Source organism: Colossoma macropomum, unplaced genomic scaffold (genome assembly GCF_904425465.1).
Source record: "Colossoma macropomum unplaced genomic scaffold, Colossoma_macropomum, whole genome shotgun sequence".
NCBI classification, from domain to species: Eukaryota; Metazoa; Chordata; class Actinopteri; order Characiformes; family Serrasalmidae; genus Colossoma; species Colossoma macropomum.
The window spans coordinates 33,497,202-33,516,433 of NW_023494786.1; the positions used below are offsets into that span (position 1 = coordinate 33,497,202).

The window sequence follows — 19,232 nt, forward strand, 5'->3', positions numbered from 1 at the left end:
GACTTCCACATTGACACAGCCGACCTGCGGTAAACGAGGTCAACAAGGGCATCATTACAGCGGGTGGAGAAATATGGCCTTTAGACTCTCAGTGGAGAGGAGGGAGGGGCTTTTACTGAACTACAGTATTACTTTACCTTGTAAATATTACACATTTCAAATAAATTCTTCATTCTTAACATAAAAACTATGATGAATATCAGGTTTAAACTTGTTCAAATGCTCAACCAAAAACAATTTAACACAAATGAGAAAACTCGGATCAATTTAAGCTTTGTTCTGAATATTTACTTTGCAAAGAATCATAAAACAATTTACTTCAAAGGATAATAAAACAGACTGCAGCCATATTAGGAATACTGCAACAACTATAATGATTTTTAATGAGTCAGAAATTTGTGTGTTTGGATTTATTTGTATTTTGAATAAAAACTTTGTAACAGAACAGGCCGGCAGATGGCGCACTTGTCCGCTAAAGCTTCTACGCTGTTGCGCCCCCTGTCGGCCGCTGAGGTTACAGCAGACTCTCCCTTCAGTTTCGGTTAAGGGAAGTTGGAATCGGTTCATCGAACCGATTCTTTCTTTCGATGAATCAAAAGTTCGAGTGAATGAGTGAATGAGTGAGTGGGCGGGGGTGGCACAATGATCAGTCATGTGAACTTTGCTCTCATTTCCTGAGTGATCAGCCGTGTCAGCTTCACTCTCGGTCCCTCAGTCAAAGCTATTCAGGTTTGTTCTCTCCGTTCACACCGGCGTTTGATTCATGACAGAACGACCTGCAGTCTGCAGTGAGGGAACACGAGGGAACTCTAAGAGGCTGTTCTGAACTTTTTAGATATCAGTTTAATGACACGAACCACAGTGAAAGTATCATTAAAAACACACCGAGCCCCGCTGGTGACATCCCTTCTGAACCAAAACAATGTGTGGCCACAACTTAGAAAGGCATAGGAAGAGAAGAATTAGTTGGTATAGTTACGTCATGGTCATAACTTAGAAACGCGTAGGAATGAGATAATGAAGTTGGGATAGTTATATTGTGGCTGTGACTTGGTAAGGTGTAGGAATGAGATAATTAAGTTGGGATAGTTAGGCTGCGGCCATGACTTAGTAAGGTGTAGGAATGAGATAATTAAGTTGGGATAGTTAGGCTGCGGCCATGACTTAGTAAGGTGTAGTAATGAGATAAGTTGGGATAGTTATGTTGTGGCTGTGACTTGGTAAGGTGTAGGAATGAGATAATTAAGTTGGGATAGTTAGGCTGCGGCCATGACTTAGTAAGGTGTAGTAATGAGATAATTAAGTTGGGATAGTTATGTTGTGGCCGTGACTTAGTAAGGTGTAGGAATGAGATAATTAAGTTGGGATAGTTAGGTTGCGGTCATGACTTAGTAAGGTGTAGGAATGAGATAATTAAATTGGGATAGTCATGTCGTGGCCGTGACTTAGTAAGGTGTAGGAATGAGATAATTAAGTTGGGATAGTTATATTGTGGCCGTGACTTAGTAAGGTGTAGGAATGAGATAATTAAGTTGGGATAGTTATATTGTGGCCGTGACTTAGTTAGGTGTAGGAATGAGGCAATTAAGTTGGGATAGTTATGTTGTGGCCGTGACTTAGTAAGGTGTAGGAATGAGATAATTAAGTTGGGATAGTTATCTTGTGATCACGACTTAGTAAAACATGGGAACAAGTTAATTCAGTGGTGATAGTTATCTTGTGGTCACGACTTAGTAACATGTAGGAATGAGACAATTAAGTTGGGATAGTTATGTTGTGGTCACAACTTAGTAAGGTGTAGGAATGAGATAATTAAGTTAGGGACAGTTATGTTGTGGCCGTGACTTAGTACAGTGTAAGAATGAGATAATTAAGTTGTGATAGTTATGTCGTGGTCACGACTTAGTAAGGTGTAGGAACAAGATAATTTAACTGGAATAGTTATGTCATGGTCACAAATTAGCAGGGATGGGCGGTTCTCATCCCAAACATAATTAGGTTGGGATAGTTATGTTGTGGTCATGACTTAGTAAGGTGTAGGAATGAGACAATTAAGTTGAGACAGTTATGTTGTGGCCATGACTTCTCAAACAGTACTATGTTGTGGCTACACATTACGCGACCCTGTTCCCAGGGCTCCATACGAACCCAAAGTGGAGGAGATGAGAAAAATGAAGTTTATTCTTTAATAACTGACAATGTGGCGTTTTATGATGTGATTTATTTTTGTTGGTTCCTGATAGTTTCTTAATCTGTTATGGCTGATTCTATATGCATTTGATGGTTTACTAGCAGAGGTGGACGAAGTACACAAACCATGTACCTGAGTTAAAGTAGAGACACCCAAGGTAAAATATTACTCCAGTAAAAGTAGAAGTTCCTCCCTTTAGACCTCCACTTGAGTAAAAGTACTAAAGTATTCACCTTCAAATGTACTTAAGTATCGAAAGTAAAAGCACTAAAAGATTAATTATGACTTTAATGTCCTGTTATCATTTTTATAACAAGACTCGCTTCATTAACTCATTTTAGGTGAAAATACTCCAGTGTCTCTCTTGGTAAACCAGTCTTTTAATAGAGTCATTAATTAGTGACGCTGATGTCTATTAAAATTATCATAAGCACAAAACACTGAAGGCAAACAGTTTCCATCAGGTAGAACTGAGTGGCTCTGAAATCACTTTGTACAAACAAGCAAAGTTTCAGTTTAAGATTTATTTGAACTTAGTTACAAGTTTAAGTTTAATAAAAACTTTAAACTCAGATTCACAAATGAGTTTCCTTTACTAAACTGCATCTGTAGGTCTCTGTTCATAAACATAAACTAGCCTAAACTAATTTACTATAAAATGAAAGTGTTTGTATAAATTCAGAATAAAGACACGTCAGTCACAACTGCATATGAGTACATATTTCTATATTGTGGTCTGTTTACACAAAGTTAGGTTAGTTCATCATTTATGTTGAATAGACTCTCCCAGAATTTTACTCTGCTGCACTGATGTTGAACCGTGTGCTGCACTGGGTCGGTATGACCTACAGGTCAAAACAAGCTCAAAACTAAGTGACCACTGTGCCCTGATTGGTGTTCTTACTTTGCGCTTCTTTCGTTTTGACATGTTACGTTTTTATTCACACATAAACCAAAAGGAGCGACAGATTTCTCATAATGTAGTGGAGTAAAAAGTGAGATATCTGACTTTGAAATGTGGAGTGAAAGGAAAAAGTCGCCCAAAATGGAAAAACTTCAGTAAAGTACAGATACAGGAAAAACTACTTAAGTACAGTAATGAATTACATTTACTTCGTTACTGTCCACCACTGTTTACTAATGGGATCTAAAGGTGTTATACAGCAAACCAGTGGTCTCTAATGGTAACCATTAAGCCAATTCCCATTAGTAAAAGCAAAAAACAATAGGGTTTTAATCCTAACGGTTCTTTTTCAGCAGGGTTTGAGCGCCAGAGCTGTGAATCGGTTCGCCCAAATCATTGGAAAGGATTCGGTTGAAAAGAGCCGACTCGCTGACTAGTCGGACTCGTTAGCCAGTGTGACAGTTGCTAGCTTGCGGGCTGAGCGCTGTCGAGAATGTTCTGGACTCTGCGGGACCGTAAGACTTTGTTTTTTGTATTGTTTTGTTCTTTTTGTCCATAACTGGGGTCTCAGCGGTGACCAGAGACGGGGAAAAGAGAGAAAAGGGCGGAAAAGCGAGCCGTCGTGTGTGATTTAACCGCTTTTCTGGGTGCTAGCTAGCTTCAACAACTCCTTGTTGACATTATCGCTAAGTTAGCTAGCCGGACTTGGAGCCAGGAGCCGCAGCGCAGGGTCCGTGTGAGGGGAGATGTCTCCGGGGGAGAACCCTCACCTTCTCCTGGGGCGGATTCGCTTCCTGAACCGCTGTATCGAGCGCTTCAGGAGAGGCGAAGCTCTGCCGGAGAGCCTGTGCTTCGTGCCGAAGGAGGTGTGCTACAAAATCTGTAAGGACTCGTCCGCCGGCTCCGGATCCTCCTCCTCTTCGGCTTCATGTGGAAACTCCGGGGGTAAAACCCTGGTTCCAGTGTGGGACCACCCGAACCAGCCCCCCAACAGAAAGACAGCCAAGTGCACCATCGAGCCTAAAAAAGGGACCTGCATACGGACATCAGGGGAAGAGTACTACAACAGCCACGGCCTGTGGGTCAAAATCAGCAAGGTAGTAGCTAACTTCGGGCTGGGCAGCGTGACAGTGTCCACTCTATCAGCTCCACTGACCATATAGTTTCACTCTGTAGGTCTACAGACTGTAGTCCATCTGTTTCTCTGCATGTTACCCTGTTCTTCAGTGGTCAGGACCCCCACAGAGCTGGTGACACTGATGTGGTGAGAAGGTGGTGGTGCGAGTGGATCAGACACAGCAGTGCTGCTGGAGTTTTTAAACACTGTGTCCACTCACTGTCCACTCTATTAGACACTCCTACCTTGTCGGTCCACCTTGTAGATGTAAAGTCAGAGACGATAGCTCATCTGCTGCTGCACAGTTTGTGTTGGTCATCCTCTAGTCCTTCATCAGTGGTCACAGGACGCTGCCCACAGGACGCTGTTGGCTGGATATTGTTGGTTGGTGGACTATTCTCAGTCCAGCAGCGACACTGAGGTGTTTAAAAACTCCAGCAGCACTGCTGTGTCTGATCCACTCAGACCAGCACGACACACACTAACATACCACCACCACGTCAGTGTTACTGCAGTGCTGAGAATGATCCACCACCCAAATAGTACCTGATCTGTGAGGGTCCATGGGGGTCCTGACCACTGAAGAACAGGGTAAAAGGGGGCTAACAAAGTATCAGAGAAACAGATGGACTACAGTCTGTAACTGTAGAACTACAAAGTGCACCTATATAGTAAGTGGAGCTGATAAAATGGACACTGAGTGTAAAAACTGGACACTGAAGTGGCCAGTCAGTGTAGCCGAGCGTTATTCAAAAAAGAAGGGACTGAAAAGGGAAAAATATTCATTTGTGAGAGTAAAAGTACAGCAGAGAAAATAAAATATGACTGTGAAATTATTATTAAAGTAGCACATAAAAATAATTAGGAAACATAATAAAAATTATGAAAAAAACAAAAAATAAAAGCAAAATAAAAATGAATAACAAAAGTAAGTAAATAAAACTAAATAAAAAAAATAAAAACTAAATAAAAATGAATAATAAAAGTAAGTAAATAAAACTACTGAGTAGGGTAAGAACAGAAAGATAAAGTAGAGAACGATACTAAAACAATAATAGTACTGATAAAATATTAAAAATAAGTAGGTTAATATTATCAGCTGTCAATATATCGAAATGATAAAGTGGAGTTTTGGCACAGTGTCGTTTTCCTCCATAACTGGTGTCCTACATCACTTTTCAGTGATCATTCTTATCATTTCTTTCCTTTAAAAACACCCAAAATGCTGTTTTGACGCGTCGGTGACGTCACCACCCTCATATCATTCTGTAAGTTGCCGATACTGATCAATATCGCTGGTCAGTCAATAGGGAAAGCCAGAATTTGCATAATGTGTACATTGAGTGCTGACCTAAAACTTCTGTCAAGTCAGCCAACATTTCAGTCAGTCAAGTCCTTTTCAGATAGGAAAAAGGGCGATTCCACCAAACGTTTCAAAATTCCTCCTTAATTCAATCACATACATGTTAAGAGAGAGATTCAGAGTGGTTTGGTGTGAAACGGTTCAGATGTCTTTACAGTGGTGGTGATAGGAACCAGGGGTCGCCATGACTACAACACAAGTATAGACATTTTATTTACTATCCAGAACCACCAGTGAACCTACACGAGTCTTCTGAGTTTATATGAATGTTGATGATGGAAAATAGTGGAAAATCTGAAATAATAAATTCTCATTTGGGACTATTTTGTTGCCTCACAACACCCTGCATGTATCCCTCCACCATGAACATGCTCAGAAATACATTGTAGGCCAAAACCTTCTCGAAACTGTCCCAAAGCAACATCTCAGACATCAAAGTCATATAATTACACAGAAATTTAGAAAAATCAGTGGACTTCCCCTTTTGAGTTGCTAAGAAAGCAGTTATAAGAATGTAAAGACATGAGTGAGTAGAAGTTGTATTAGCAGCTCGTTCTGCAGTTGTGAGTTGCATCGTTTGGAGTGTCGCTCTTCATCACTCCTTCACTTTTAAATCTTCTCCTTCTCTCTGATGTCTTCTCCTTCCTCAGGAGCAGCTGGAGGAGTACCGCAATGGAGTGGAGATGGATGAGGGCTGGATCCTGGCCTGTAAACACGCCGAGGGAGGAGACAGGCTCGTTCCCGTTGAAGCCCCGGACACAGCCAGCAGGCAGCAGCAGCTTTTCGGCTACGACCACAAGCCATGCAACAGGTTCGTTCCCTGTCCGTGATCGACTGTCGCTGAGGGATGCGGCGATACGGGAAGTGTGGGCTCGGAAACATTTATGCAACGTAGGAATTAAGATCCACCTACACCTTTAAACAAGACGGTGCTTCAAGGGTTCTTTACTAAAGAAAATGGTTCTGTATAGAACCATGAACACTCAGATAAACCTTTGCATGATTAAAGTTCTTTGCATCATAAAATGGTTATTCAGATTGATGGGAAACGTGCATGAATGTGCTGTAAAGGGTTGTGTTTAGAACCTTTTTGATAAAGGGTTAACACTGGAACAATTGCAGAGCCCTTTTCAAAAAGGTTCTATGTAGAACCATCTACAGCACATTCTCCATCAGTCTGAAGAACGCTTTCATGATGCAAAGAACCCTTTAATCATGCAGAGGGTTCTTTGAGTGTTCATGGTTGCTTAGTGAAGAAAATGGTTCTGTATAAAACCATGAACACTCATAGAACCCTTTGCATGATTCAAGGGTCCTTCAGATTGACGGAGGATGTGCATGGATGTGCTATAAGCGGTTCTATATAGAGCCTTTTTGAAAAGGATGAACACTAACAGTAGAAGGGTTCTTCGAGTGTTCATGGTTCTGTAAAGAACCATTTTCTCACTAAAGAACCCTGGAAGCCTTTTTTAAAAATTTAGACTAACATTGCAGAAAAATATAACATTTATTAGTGTGGGGTGTATATATATATATATATATATATTATATATATATATTATATATATTATACATGTGTGTGTGTGTATATATATATAGATATATATATATATATATATATATATATATATATGCACCCCTATTACCACCTGAAGTTTGTTTTTATGGCGAGGTTTATTTTTATAGCCCTTTTTATACAGAGCAGCAGTTCAAAGTGCTTCTCAAACACAGAAACATAAAAGCATTAAATAATAAAGACGTTCTGAGATGTATCTCCTCAGAAAGGCATTTGCAAAAATAGTTACAGAAAAATAAAATTAAAGCGTTTTGCAGAAATAAAAGGCAATAAAATAGACAATTAAATAAGAAAAATAAAAATACTGTACTGCAGTGCTAAACAAAGCCACAAGAAAGCAAGAACATCTTTAAGCTGCTGTCCAGCCTCGGTCCTGGAGGGCTTTAGTCCAGCGCTGTTTGGTGTAGGGATGCGCAGTCGGACTCATTTTGATACGATGTCAGTCTCCATAAGAGTTAATGAACAGATTTTCGCTTAACTGCTGGGAAGGAAATATATAGCCGATATCAACATATAAAAAATAATCATTTTTCCACTACAAACGTTCCTCTAGTCTTTATTGAAAGTCGCATAACCACATAAGATGTGGCTTTTCTTTGTTGGTGTCATACTTTCTTCCTGTTTTGCTGTGATTACAATCTACCAAATACCTAAACAGTGATGTCAGTGATTTCGGAAGAAACCATTAGCTTAGTGGTTTACCTAACTGGACACTTTATTAGAAACAACTACCTTGTACTTCCACTTAGTGGCCACTTTATCGGAAACACCAACCTTGTGCTTCCATGCACTGGCCACTTTATTAGAAACAACTACCTTGTACTTCCACTTAGTGGCCACTTTATCGGAAACACCAACCTTGTGCTTCCATGCACTGGCCACTTTATTAGAAACACCCACCTTGTGCTTCCACTCACTGGCCACTTTATTAGAAACACTCACCTTGTGCTTCCACTCACTGGCCACTTTATTAGAAACACCAACCTTGTGCTTCCACTCACTGGCCACTTTATTAGAAACACCAACCTTGTGCTTCCATTCACTGGCCACTTTATTAGAAACACCTACCTTATAGCTCCACTGTGTTGGCACAGGGCTGCTGTTGTCCAGAGGTTATTCGGGTGGTGGTCCGTTCTCAGCACAGCACTGACACTGACACTGTAGCAGTGAACTAACAGATGGGGTAACGTAGCTGACAAACACATCATCTTAATATGTGATTAACAGCAGTTTGAACTTTGTGGTACATTAACAAGTTTGGCACTGAGTTCAGGAGGAAATGCTGCAGATGGAGCAGTAATAGTGCAGCTATAATCTCTATCATAGTCTAATCATAGGCTGCTCTAGATGCTGTAGCTCTGAACTCTGAGTGATCCTGATCCTGGTGATGGCTGTTTTCAGGTGGGAGCAGGTGGTGGATGCGGAGAACTGCCTACACCTAGGTGGCCGACCCAAAGTGGCAGAGCGTGATGAGGGCGCAGTGCAGAAGCTCAGGTGGGTGGAGCTGGAAACAGGATTTGTGTTGATGGTGTTTGGATGAAGTGGGAAGGACGACGGCATTGAAGAGCCCGTATCCTGTGTTTTTTTATGTACAGCCACAGTTTAACAGTTTAAGCCTGATATATCACTGCTGTCAGAACAAAACCTTGTATCTCCAAAATGGTAACTTTACAGGAGAGGGAAAAAACATACTGTACTTTTAATGTAAGTCAATGGAACCAGAGTTCTTTCCAAGTAACTTTGGGCCGTTTCTTTTGGTCCATTCTTCATGAAATTTACACACAAAGTAAAGAACAACAGGCATTTTCAAATTATGCCAAAAACTGAAAAACAACAAAAATGAAGATTTAAGGTTTTCTTCCGACAGCAGCGAAACGTGGTACTGAAATCCAATACGTATCCGATCTGCTGCAATGCGACTCAGTCTGAACAGCCAGATCGGAATTCATGAGACTTTTAGGTCAATCCAACTCAACATGCGTCATCATTCCGCTCTGCTGAGACTCATAAACATTTAGTCTGATGTTTCTGTACTAAAACATTAGAAGAGACTCATCAAGCCGCTCCATGTTCGAAGAGGTTTCGAACGAAACGGCCGAGCGCGGCCGGAGGAGCCCGAGGCTGCAGCGTCAGAGAACAGTTTAAAGAATCGAGGACCCGAACCAAAGAAGTGGCCGTGGCAGAATAACGCGCCCTTTTTACGAAAAACTCGAACACATTCTGGGTGATGAGTCCAGCTGTCAACCACTGGAACTTTATACTCGCTCCTGTGATGCTGGCGAGGACGAAACTGAAAGCTGCGGGAGCGACAGGCGTTCGCTGGCCGTCATGACTGTTTACCTCTGGATGAGCCACATGAAGCTCTGTTCTTTTGCGCGTGCGGGTCGGTTTAGGTGCTGATCTGTTCAGTCTGATGTCGCATACAGATCACATTTAAAAGGTATTGTGAACAGCCAAACAAAAAAAATTCGATTTGATGAGAAAATCAGATTTGGGTCACTTTTACCTGCTGTGTAAACGCAGCCTTAGAAACTTAACAATGTTTACATACTACATCAAACTCTTTTATTAAAAAACGTGAGGAACATTCAGTTTTCCACTATATGGGCCCTTTAATCTGACTTCTCTGTTATGCATTTACCTGATTGTTGATTGTTCTTGGTTGTTTTCTCGATCCTTATTCTGGCTCAAAAGCTACGTTCACATTACGAGCCTTGTTGCTCAAATCCGATTTTTTGCTCAGATCCGATCTCACTGACGCGATGGTTCACACTCGTTTAGGTAAGTGATTCAAATCCATCATTAATGTAAACGAACCGGCGTCCTGAAATGACCCTCATGAGCTCATCCTACTCAGTAACGTCACGTGAACGAATCACGTTCATCATCAGCACAAACTAACGAGCAGAACGAGCTTCGCTGAGAAGATCATTAACTCTGATCAGCTCTCAGCTTCATTATTAGAGCGAGACGAAGGAGAAAAAGGTGAGATGAGCTGCTTTTCCACCGTTTACAGGCTTAAGCTTCTGTTCGGCGCTGCTGCCATGGTAACGCTGAATGATGGCGCACACACAGTGGAAAAAAAGCACATGAATTCTGATCTGAGCGTCACATTAAGGTCACATGACCACGAACCGGATACGTATCAGATCTAGGACCACATATGGAAGTGGCTCAGGTCTGATTTGAAAAGATCAGATTTGTGTCCACACAGCCCTGAAAACATCAGATCTGAGTCACATTAGGGCAAAAAATCAGATTCGTGCCACTTCAGCCTGGTAATGTGAACGAGGCCTAATAGTCTCAAAAGTCAGTTGTGACCTCATTAGTTTTGTCAGCACTGTTGGATGACGTAACACTTTAAAAACTGCGCTCATTTTTTTGCTGCGTTTCAGATACGTCCCCCCCACCTGGACGTTTGAGTGTGATGAGGACCTTGTTCACTATTTTTACGATCATGTTGGTAAAGAGGATGAAAACCTGGGCAGTGTGAAGCAGTGCGTGAGCAGCATTGATGTCTCCTCATGCTCGGTATGTAGAGACCAGAACATTGGACAATATTGGATAATATTACCACATACACTAGGCTTATGATGTCATGTGTAATATACCACTTCCCTCGTAAAGGGGTATTCCACCAATATTTCATAATTGGGTCATTAAAATGTAAACAGAGTGATTCAGAGTGGTTTGGTGTGAAATAGTTCTGATGTCTTTACAGTGGTCGTGATAGGAACCAGGGGTCGCCATGACTACAACACAAATATAGACATTTTATTTACTACCAGTGAACTTACGTGTCTTCTGAGTTTTATATGTAGGGCTGATGATTGTAAAAGATAATTCTTATTCCTCCACCATGAATGGATTTTAAGGCCGAAACAAATCTCGAAAACTATCCTAAAACAGTGTCTCAGTCATCAGGCAGTGAATTCATAACCACTTCATGTAGTAACTTTCTGTGAGGGAGCTTTTAGAGGTGGACGTCTGGTTCCTATCATCACCACTGTGAACAATTCTGACTCGGTAAGTTTCTCTAAAACAGAGCGTTTCATACCAAACCACTCTGAACGACTCTGTTTATGTCTTAACAAGTTAATTGTTGAGGAAAATTTGGAAAACTGATGGAATTCCCCTTTAAGCAGAGTTCAACCCCCAGCTCAGCTCATCTTAGATTATAGTCCAGCAAATTCTGTATTTTCAATCTGATACACTTGATTCAGATATACAGTTAATCTAGTATACCTTAATACAGATGAAGCTCACCCCTCAGCCTGCTTTGCACATTTAAAATAACGGAACAAAACCTCGTATCTCCGTTTTTGTCGTTTTTCAGTTTTTGGCATAATTTGAAAATGCCTGTTACTCTTTACAATGTGTGTGAATTTCTTGAAGACTGGACCAAAAGAAACGACCCAGAATTACTTGTAAAAACGTCTGGTTCCATTGACTTACATTAAAAGTGTAGTAGGTTTTTTCCTTCTCCTGTAAACTTACCATTTTGGAGATGTGAGGTTTTCTTCCGACAACAGCGATAAGCATGTTGAAGTTACATCTGTACGTTAGTAAATGTGTTTTGGTGAAGGAGGACCCGAATGGTGGAGCCAGCTGCCTGACTGATGGAGACACCGAGACGTACTGGGAGAGCGACGGCATGCAGGGACAGCACTGGATCCGCCTGCACATGAAGAGAGGAACTGTGGTCAAGTGCGAACAGATTTTTACTACTTTAAAGTCAATCAGCAGTATCAGGAGTCTAGTCTTGTTCACGTGCATGCAGACAATCACGGGCACAGCTTGGTCATCAGTGTGTCACCAGTCTAGTCTGGTCACCAGTCCATTCTAGTCTAGCCTGCTCAGCAGTCCAGTCTAGCCCAGTCTGGTCAGCAGTCCAGTCTTATTCAGTACTCCAGTCTGACATGGTTTAAGTAGAGATACTGGGGGTCGGGGGGAGGAAGGTGACAATCAAAAGGTTGGGGAAGGGGGAAGGGGGTCTGGGGTCAGGGGAGACCCCAGGGGTAAGGTGAGGTTGTTCCCACCTCAGGGGGAACAATACAGATAAAACACCAATAGGCACACAACTGTAAGACAATACAGCTGACACAACAAAAAGACAACATAGATTAGAGCATAGAAGAGAGCAAATGTGAAAAGACCTGTACTTTCTCTCACCAATAAGCCAAGATGTTTTTGCTTCTTTAGTTTTGCACTGTTAATGTAGCTTAACAAGTATCATGTGTGCCTCATATGTCAAATATATGGTCGATATGTGGGCCAGATCAGGTCAATGGCAGAATCCTGACCAGCCCGCAAAATGATTTCGATTTTCTGTGAATATTAGTCCATTTCACATTGCGCTGCACTACAAGTCCCAGCATGCACCGCAATGTAATGTGCCCTCCCAACCCCCACTTCCCCAGCAAAAATCTATAGGACAGCAGTTATACCTCAATTCTATGCAATTCTACACCAGTCATATCATCAAACACACTAGATGTGTTTCAGTTGCAGTTCAACCAGTTTAAACACTCAGCAGCTCAGAAATTGACCATTAGAATGTATCAGCTCCACTTACTATATAGGTGCAGTTTGTAGTTCTACAGTTACAGACTGTAGTCCATCTGTTTCTCTGATACTTTGTTAGCCCCCTTTTACCCTGTTCTTCAGTGGTCAGGACCCCCATGGACCCTCACAGAGCAGGTACTATTTGGGTGGTGGATCATTCTCAGCACTGCAGTAACACTGGCGTGGTGGTGGTGTGTTAGTGTGTGTTGTGCTGGTGCGAGTGGATCAGACACAGCAGTGCTACTGGAGTTTTTAAACACTGTGTCCACTCACTGTCCACTCTATTAGACACTCCTACCTTGTCGGTCCACCTTGTAGATGTAAAGTCAGAGACGATAGCTCATCTGCTGCTCCTTCATCAGTGGTCACAGGACGCTGCCCACAGGACGCTGTTGGCTGGATATTTTTGGTTGGTGGACTATTCTCAGTCCAGCAGCGAAACTGAGGTGTTTAAAAACTCCAGCAGCACTGCTGTGTCTGATCCACTCAGACCAGCACAACACACACTAACACACCACCACCACGTCAGTGTTACTGCAGCGCTGAGAATGATCCACCAACCAAATAGTACCTGCTCTGTGAGGGTCCATGGGGGTCCTGACCACTGAAGAACAGGGTAAAAGGGGGCTAACAAAGTATCAGAGAAACAGATGGACTACAGTCTGTAACTGTAGAACTACAAAGTGCACCTATATAGTAAGTGGAGCTGATAAAATGGACGATGAGCGTCAGAATGTTATGCCTGACCGGTGTATGTAAAAGCATAGGCGTTCTCTGTCCCGTGGATTTGTTTACACCGCTGTGGAACACTGTAATCTTTAAAAATGGACAAAAAGTACAGAAAAAAATCAGACTTCTGTTTTTAGCCATGCTAATGTACTTTAGTCCATGTTTATAGGTAACAGTGAGTCATACAGTGTCAGAAACCACATAATGAAGTCTGTTAGAGACACTGAACAACGCCACACACAGTTTGAGGCGAGTGTGTGAAGATTTAGGCCTGCAGGTAGCACCATGCAGCACTTACAGCACTCATAGCTAAAACTAAAGACACTTCAGACACCAAACATGTCTTGGTTTAAGGTAGGGGGTGGGTTGTGTACCTGTAAAGAAAAGCAAGTTAGCACCTACTACCCTTGATTTGTCACTAAAAGGTAATTCCACCAGATTTCACAAGTTCCTCTGAAGTGTTTGAGCTGTAAACAGAGAGATTCAGAGTGGTTTGGTGTGAAATGGTTCAGACGTCTTTACAGTGGTGGTGATAGGAACCAGGGGTCGCCATGACTACAACACAAATATAGACATTTTATTTACTATCCAGAACCACCAGTGAACCTACACGCGGAGTTTTGTACCACTCCACCACGTATGAACTGAAAAAGAAATGCGTTTTGGACCAAAATCTTCTCAAGACTATCATAAAACAGTGTCTCAGTCATCAGGCAGTGAATTCATAACCATTTCATGTAGTAACTTTCTGTGAGGGAGCTTTTAGAGGTGGACATCTGGTTCCTATCACCACCACTGTGAACAGTTCTGACTCGGTAAGTTTCTCTAGAACAGAGCGTTTCACAAGAAGCTTCACAACTAAATGATGTAAAATAGAGACTTTGCCCTTTAGTGACCGTATAATGTTCGGATTTATTTAATACAGGGGTTCCTAATCCTGCTTTTAGAGTAATTGGCCCGACCCTGCACGTTTTCTTGGTTTCTCACAGTGCTATTTTGTGTGTGTATCTTTTTTATCTTTCCGTTTTTCCTTCTCTAGTAAGCTGATATTGACAGTGGATTCTACAGATGACACCTACATGCCTAAAAGAGTGACTGTGTTTGGTGGGGAGGGAGATAACCTTAAGAAATACGGCGACGTCGCCATAGACGAGTGAGTTCCTCAAAAACGCATTTCACAGTTCCTCAGGAATTCACATTTTAAAGCTGCGCAAAACATGATATCTTGGCAAGAGAAAGCATCTTCAATCTAGAGAGTATATCTTATACTTCTAATTATAAGATAGTTGGATGAATGTTATCGGATTATTTAATTTCTTTATGCACAGTTTTATGTCATTTTATCTAACGGAAGTATGTTGTTCCATTGGCAAATAACTTTAATTGTTTCAGATATTTTGTCTTGAAATAAACAAAATGGGTTGCATTATTTCCAAAACAAGTAAAATGATCTGCCAATGGAATAAGAGCCCAAATCCTAAAAGAGCCCAAATCCTCCAGGTCCACAAAGCATTAGTGTGGTTTTATGTACATTTATCTCTTAGAATTAAACAGATAGTTTTTGTTGCTGTGCCTTTAAGACTGATATATGTAAATGAGCTCTGTTCTGATTGGCTGCCTCAATCAAAAAGCAGTCTGGGCTGAAAACACTCCTTATAACTGTAGCATGAGTGGGTGGAGCCAAACTGCTGTAGGCTGAATAAGTGGATGTATGTAAATTCGTTGGTTCTCATGACATCACAAACACGAGGCATGACGTGGGCGCTTTAAAACAAGTGAAACTGTATAGAAATAGTTTTAAATGATATTATAATAGTCCTACAACATCTCATAAATAGAAATAGTGGATATATTGGCCAGATGTAGTAATAATAGTAATAATGAGGAATTTTATTTATAAAGCACACTTTTCGTGACAACGTCAACTCAAGGTGCTTTACAGAAAAATAAACAAAACAAAATCCATAAAAAGACGTCTGAAAGGAAGAGTCTTAAGATTCTACTTAAAAAAGATCCAGAATTTCTTAAAAACAAAACAAAATCCATAAAGCACATCCTAAAGGAAAATTCTTAAGGTTCTTCTTAAAAGATCCAGAGTTTCTAAAACAAAGCTAAATTAATTCATAAAACCAGGTCTAAAAAGAAAAGTCTTAAGATTCAGAATTACTTAAAACAAAACTAAAATGAATTCATGAAAACACGTCTGAGAAGAAACATCTTAAGATTCTTTTCTGAAAGAGATAAAGATACAGACTTTCTTAGAGACTCAGGAAGCTCGTTCCATAATCCCGGACCCGGTACACTAAAAGCACGGCCACCCGTGGAGCATAACGTTTTACATTTACATTGTACTGTTTAGTGTTTTCACCTTCACTGTATTGCAACGTTCATTCACAGGAATCTGATCGGTGAGGTGTGCGTGTTGGAGGACATGACGATACACTTGCCGATCATTGAGATCAGGATCGAGGAGTGCAGAGGTGAGACGCAGCAGATTTTATTCAGCCACAGGCTTTAAAAAGAGATTCTGTACAGTAAGAAGTAAGAAATGTGTGGGATTGTTTAATGTGGTTCTTTAAAATGCTGATATCGTGGAAAATTTAATTGTCCTCAATCTTTTTGAATCGAAGAGTGAGTGTCGTATATAAACTTCGTTAAAGTTTAAAAACATACCATTCACTCTCCAGTCCATGTCGGTCCCCGATAGAAAGGAAGCTGGATGTGTGTTTGCATGTTCTCCCTCGTGTCTGTGTGGGTTTCCTCCTACAGTCCAAAGACGTGCAGTCAGGCCAACTGGAGATACTAAATCACCCCTCGGTGTGAGTGTATATGTCTGTCTGTCTGTCTGTCTGCCCTGTGATGGACTGGCGACCTGTCCAGGGTGTTTCCTGCCTTCCTCCCTTTGGCTGCTGGGATAGGCTCCAGCTCCCCCCGTGACCCAGAAGGATAAGCGGCTTAGATAGTGTGTGTAGTTTAGCCCTGCCCATTCACTCTGAAGTTATAAGGAGTGTTTCAGTCCAGACTGCTTTTTGAATGAGGCTCAGGGCGGCCAGTCAAACAAAGCTCATTTACATATATCAGCCTTAAAGGCACGGTAAGTTTCTGTCAACAGTATCGCCTTGTTTCATCGGTCCATCAGGTTGGAAAGTGGTCATCTAGAAATTTATGATGACAGTTTTTTGTACATAAACCACACAAGTGTCATAAGCGGATCTCAAAGAAAGAAATAAAATACAAGAAAAATTCTGGATTTGTCATTAACGTGACACCCAAAGTTATAGACTGTATAGCAACAACTTTACGGCGTCTATTAGAGTATCAGGTATCAAATCTCTTTTTAACAACGTCCAGTTTACATTCTGTCCCATTTTAACAAATTCCAGCAACACTGAAGATCAGCACAGACTGCTGGTCACCATAGCAACACAGACAACAGTCTCGACTAGCTAGTAGCTAACGAAACGGCAAAGAGAGAGATTTAACTTCAGTGATTTGGAGACGAATGGGCTTATTTGTGTTTATAATCACTCCAGCTGGTTTCCTGATACGTTTAATCTGCAACGAGAAACTGACAAACACTAAAAAGTCGCACAGCTGTAGTCGCTTTCTCATTCGCCGGCTTCTTCTTCGAATTTTCCAGTTCCACCTTAAATGGTGCAGCAGTTACATTCTGGCATCTCAGGCACCATTTAAGGTGGAACGGGAAAATTTAAACAAGAAGCTGGTGAATGAGAAGCGACTTCAGCCTCGTAAAAAGTCAAACGTTGAGAGACATTTTACAAGAAGGTGAGGCGATGCGAGAAAAGCGGCTATAGCTGAGCTAAAGATTAAAGCAGAGCAAAGTGAGTCTGTGTTTTTGTTTATATTATATTTTTAGCCTATACTGGCACACCAGCACATACTGAGACACATTCACAGCCAAGATGGTAAAATGGACATTAAATGTTGTGGCTCCCAAGGTGGATTGATTTTTGTTGAGAGGAACATTTGGGTTGCCGACTCCTATTCTAGTCCTAAATCGCCTTTAATCTGCTATGGTGGTCTTTTTCAGATCGGGGGGATTGACGTGCGGATCCGAGGGCTGAAGATAAAGTCTTCGTGTGAGCGTGATCTGGGTCTGAACGCTGACGTGTTCCAGTCGCCCCACCTGGTGCGGTACCCTCGGCTGGAGGGAACTCCGCCTGACGTGCTGTACCGCCGCGCGCTCGTCATCCTGAGGTAATGCTCACATACAGAGAGGAAAACAGAGGGACGCGTACAGAAACGCCCTTTTAAATCACTACAGCACAGCGGAGTCACCAACCGGATCTAAAACAAACACACAGACACTGTTTGCTCTAGAAGAGGCCACTCGTTACGCACCTGCCACTCCTGCACAAACAAATTCCGCGTGTTTTACTCTCACGTGATGCATACAAGGAATACATGCTTTGAATATTCGGCGCTAAAGCTGTGGCTTTCAGTACCACAGGTTTGCAAATTGGAGATTGGTGTAAGTCAGTCCTGTTTTATGTCTATAGCCCTTTTTACATTAGCACTGCCTTTAAAATGGCCCTTGCAGTCCGGCCCACAGTATATATATATATAATGATTAACATACTGACCTTCCTTCAGGGTGTGTAGTATGGGCACTTTATTGCTCAATAGCCTTTGGTTATCTTGCTGTAGTTAACATAGTGTTATTTTGTCCATTATCTCATCTGGAGCAATACATATTATAGTGTGTGTAAATATTCATTAGCCTTCATGAGCACATTTGAGGATGCATAATGTTGTTTTTAGTCTCTTGTAGATTCTGCACTGTGAAAAAATGATATCTTGGCAACTGGAATCATCTAAATTTAGTCAGTTTATCTAATATTTATCATTTTGACACAGTTGTACACTGCAGAAAAGTATATCTTAGCGAGTTTAAACATCTTAAATGTAGTCAGTATATCTATTGTCTCTCATTATGAGGCTGTTGTAAAAATATTGTGAGATTGTTTAACTTGTTTCTTGACATTTTCACTTTTTTTTAAGCAGTTTTATCTTATAAAAGTGTCTTAATTCACTGGCAGATCATGTTACTTATTTTAAGCATTATTTATTGAAATGAGCAAAATTACCTTCATTATTTCTCGAAACAAGTAAACTAATGTCGCTGCTGTTGGAACAAAACCTTGTATCTGCATTTTGGTTGTTTTGTATTTGGCCCTAACAGAAAAACTGTAAACTTACTTCAAAAAAGTCAGTCGAAAAATGTGTGTGTGTGTGTGTGTGTGTGTGTGTGTGTGTATATATGTATGTATGTGTGTGTGTATATATGAAGTCTCCATAGATAAATCCTGGCAGTAGAGGGTCGCATTGATAAGCTTAGTGCCTTTAAACATGGCACCGTCATAAGATGCCTCCTCTGCCTCAAGTCAGTTTGTGAAATGTCTGTCCTGCTAGTCAGTTCTAGCCCATCCACTGTGTTAATTTCCTACATTTTCAGGTTCATCTCACTCCTGGATAGCCTTTTGCCTCACCTGGTGCCAGCCTGGGACTACAGCCTGGGCACCTTTAATCAGATTAAAGTGAGTATTTAACCACAGCAGAAAAATGCCAACACCCATTAGCACTGTTATAGAATTAAATCACCTGTTTGGACCTGAATCATGCAGATCTCGAGCCCCATGGAGATTAGTTTTACCCTAAAACCCAACACACCTGGCTCTCCTGAACACCTTGGCTCGATCAGTCAGGTCAGTTAGATTGCGGCTGGAGCTAATCTGGACAGGGCTGATTGGCAACTCCTTCAGCTGA

General features: G+C 41.4%; 1 protein-coding gene across 1 annotated transcript in view; it reads left to right on the forward strand.

Moving 5' to 3' along the window:
* The first annotated feature begins 3,521 nt into the window (after positions 1-3,521).
* The window catches only part of hectd3 (HECT domain containing 3), a 29,793-nt gene continuing 14,082 nt past the window's right edge, over positions 3,522-19,232 (forward strand). The window contains exons 1-10 of the mRNA XM_036565407.1: positions 3,522-4,192; positions 6,226-6,386; positions 8,553-8,645; positions 10,547-10,682; positions 11,737-11,858; positions 14,485-14,598; positions 15,843-15,925; positions 16,222-16,223; positions 17,497-17,663; positions 18,922-19,003. Of these exons, the coding sequence (XP_036421300.1) occupies positions 3,842-4,192; positions 6,226-6,386; positions 8,553-8,645; positions 10,547-10,682; positions 11,737-11,858; positions 14,485-14,598; positions 15,843-15,925; positions 16,222-16,223; positions 17,497-17,663; positions 18,922-19,003 (1,311 nt within the window). The 5' untranslated portion in view covers positions 3,522-3,841. The remainder of the gene's footprint in view (positions 4,193-6,225; positions 6,387-8,552; positions 8,646-10,546; positions 10,683-11,736; positions 11,859-14,484; positions 14,599-15,842; positions 15,926-16,221; positions 16,224-17,496; positions 17,664-18,921; positions 19,004-19,232) is intronic.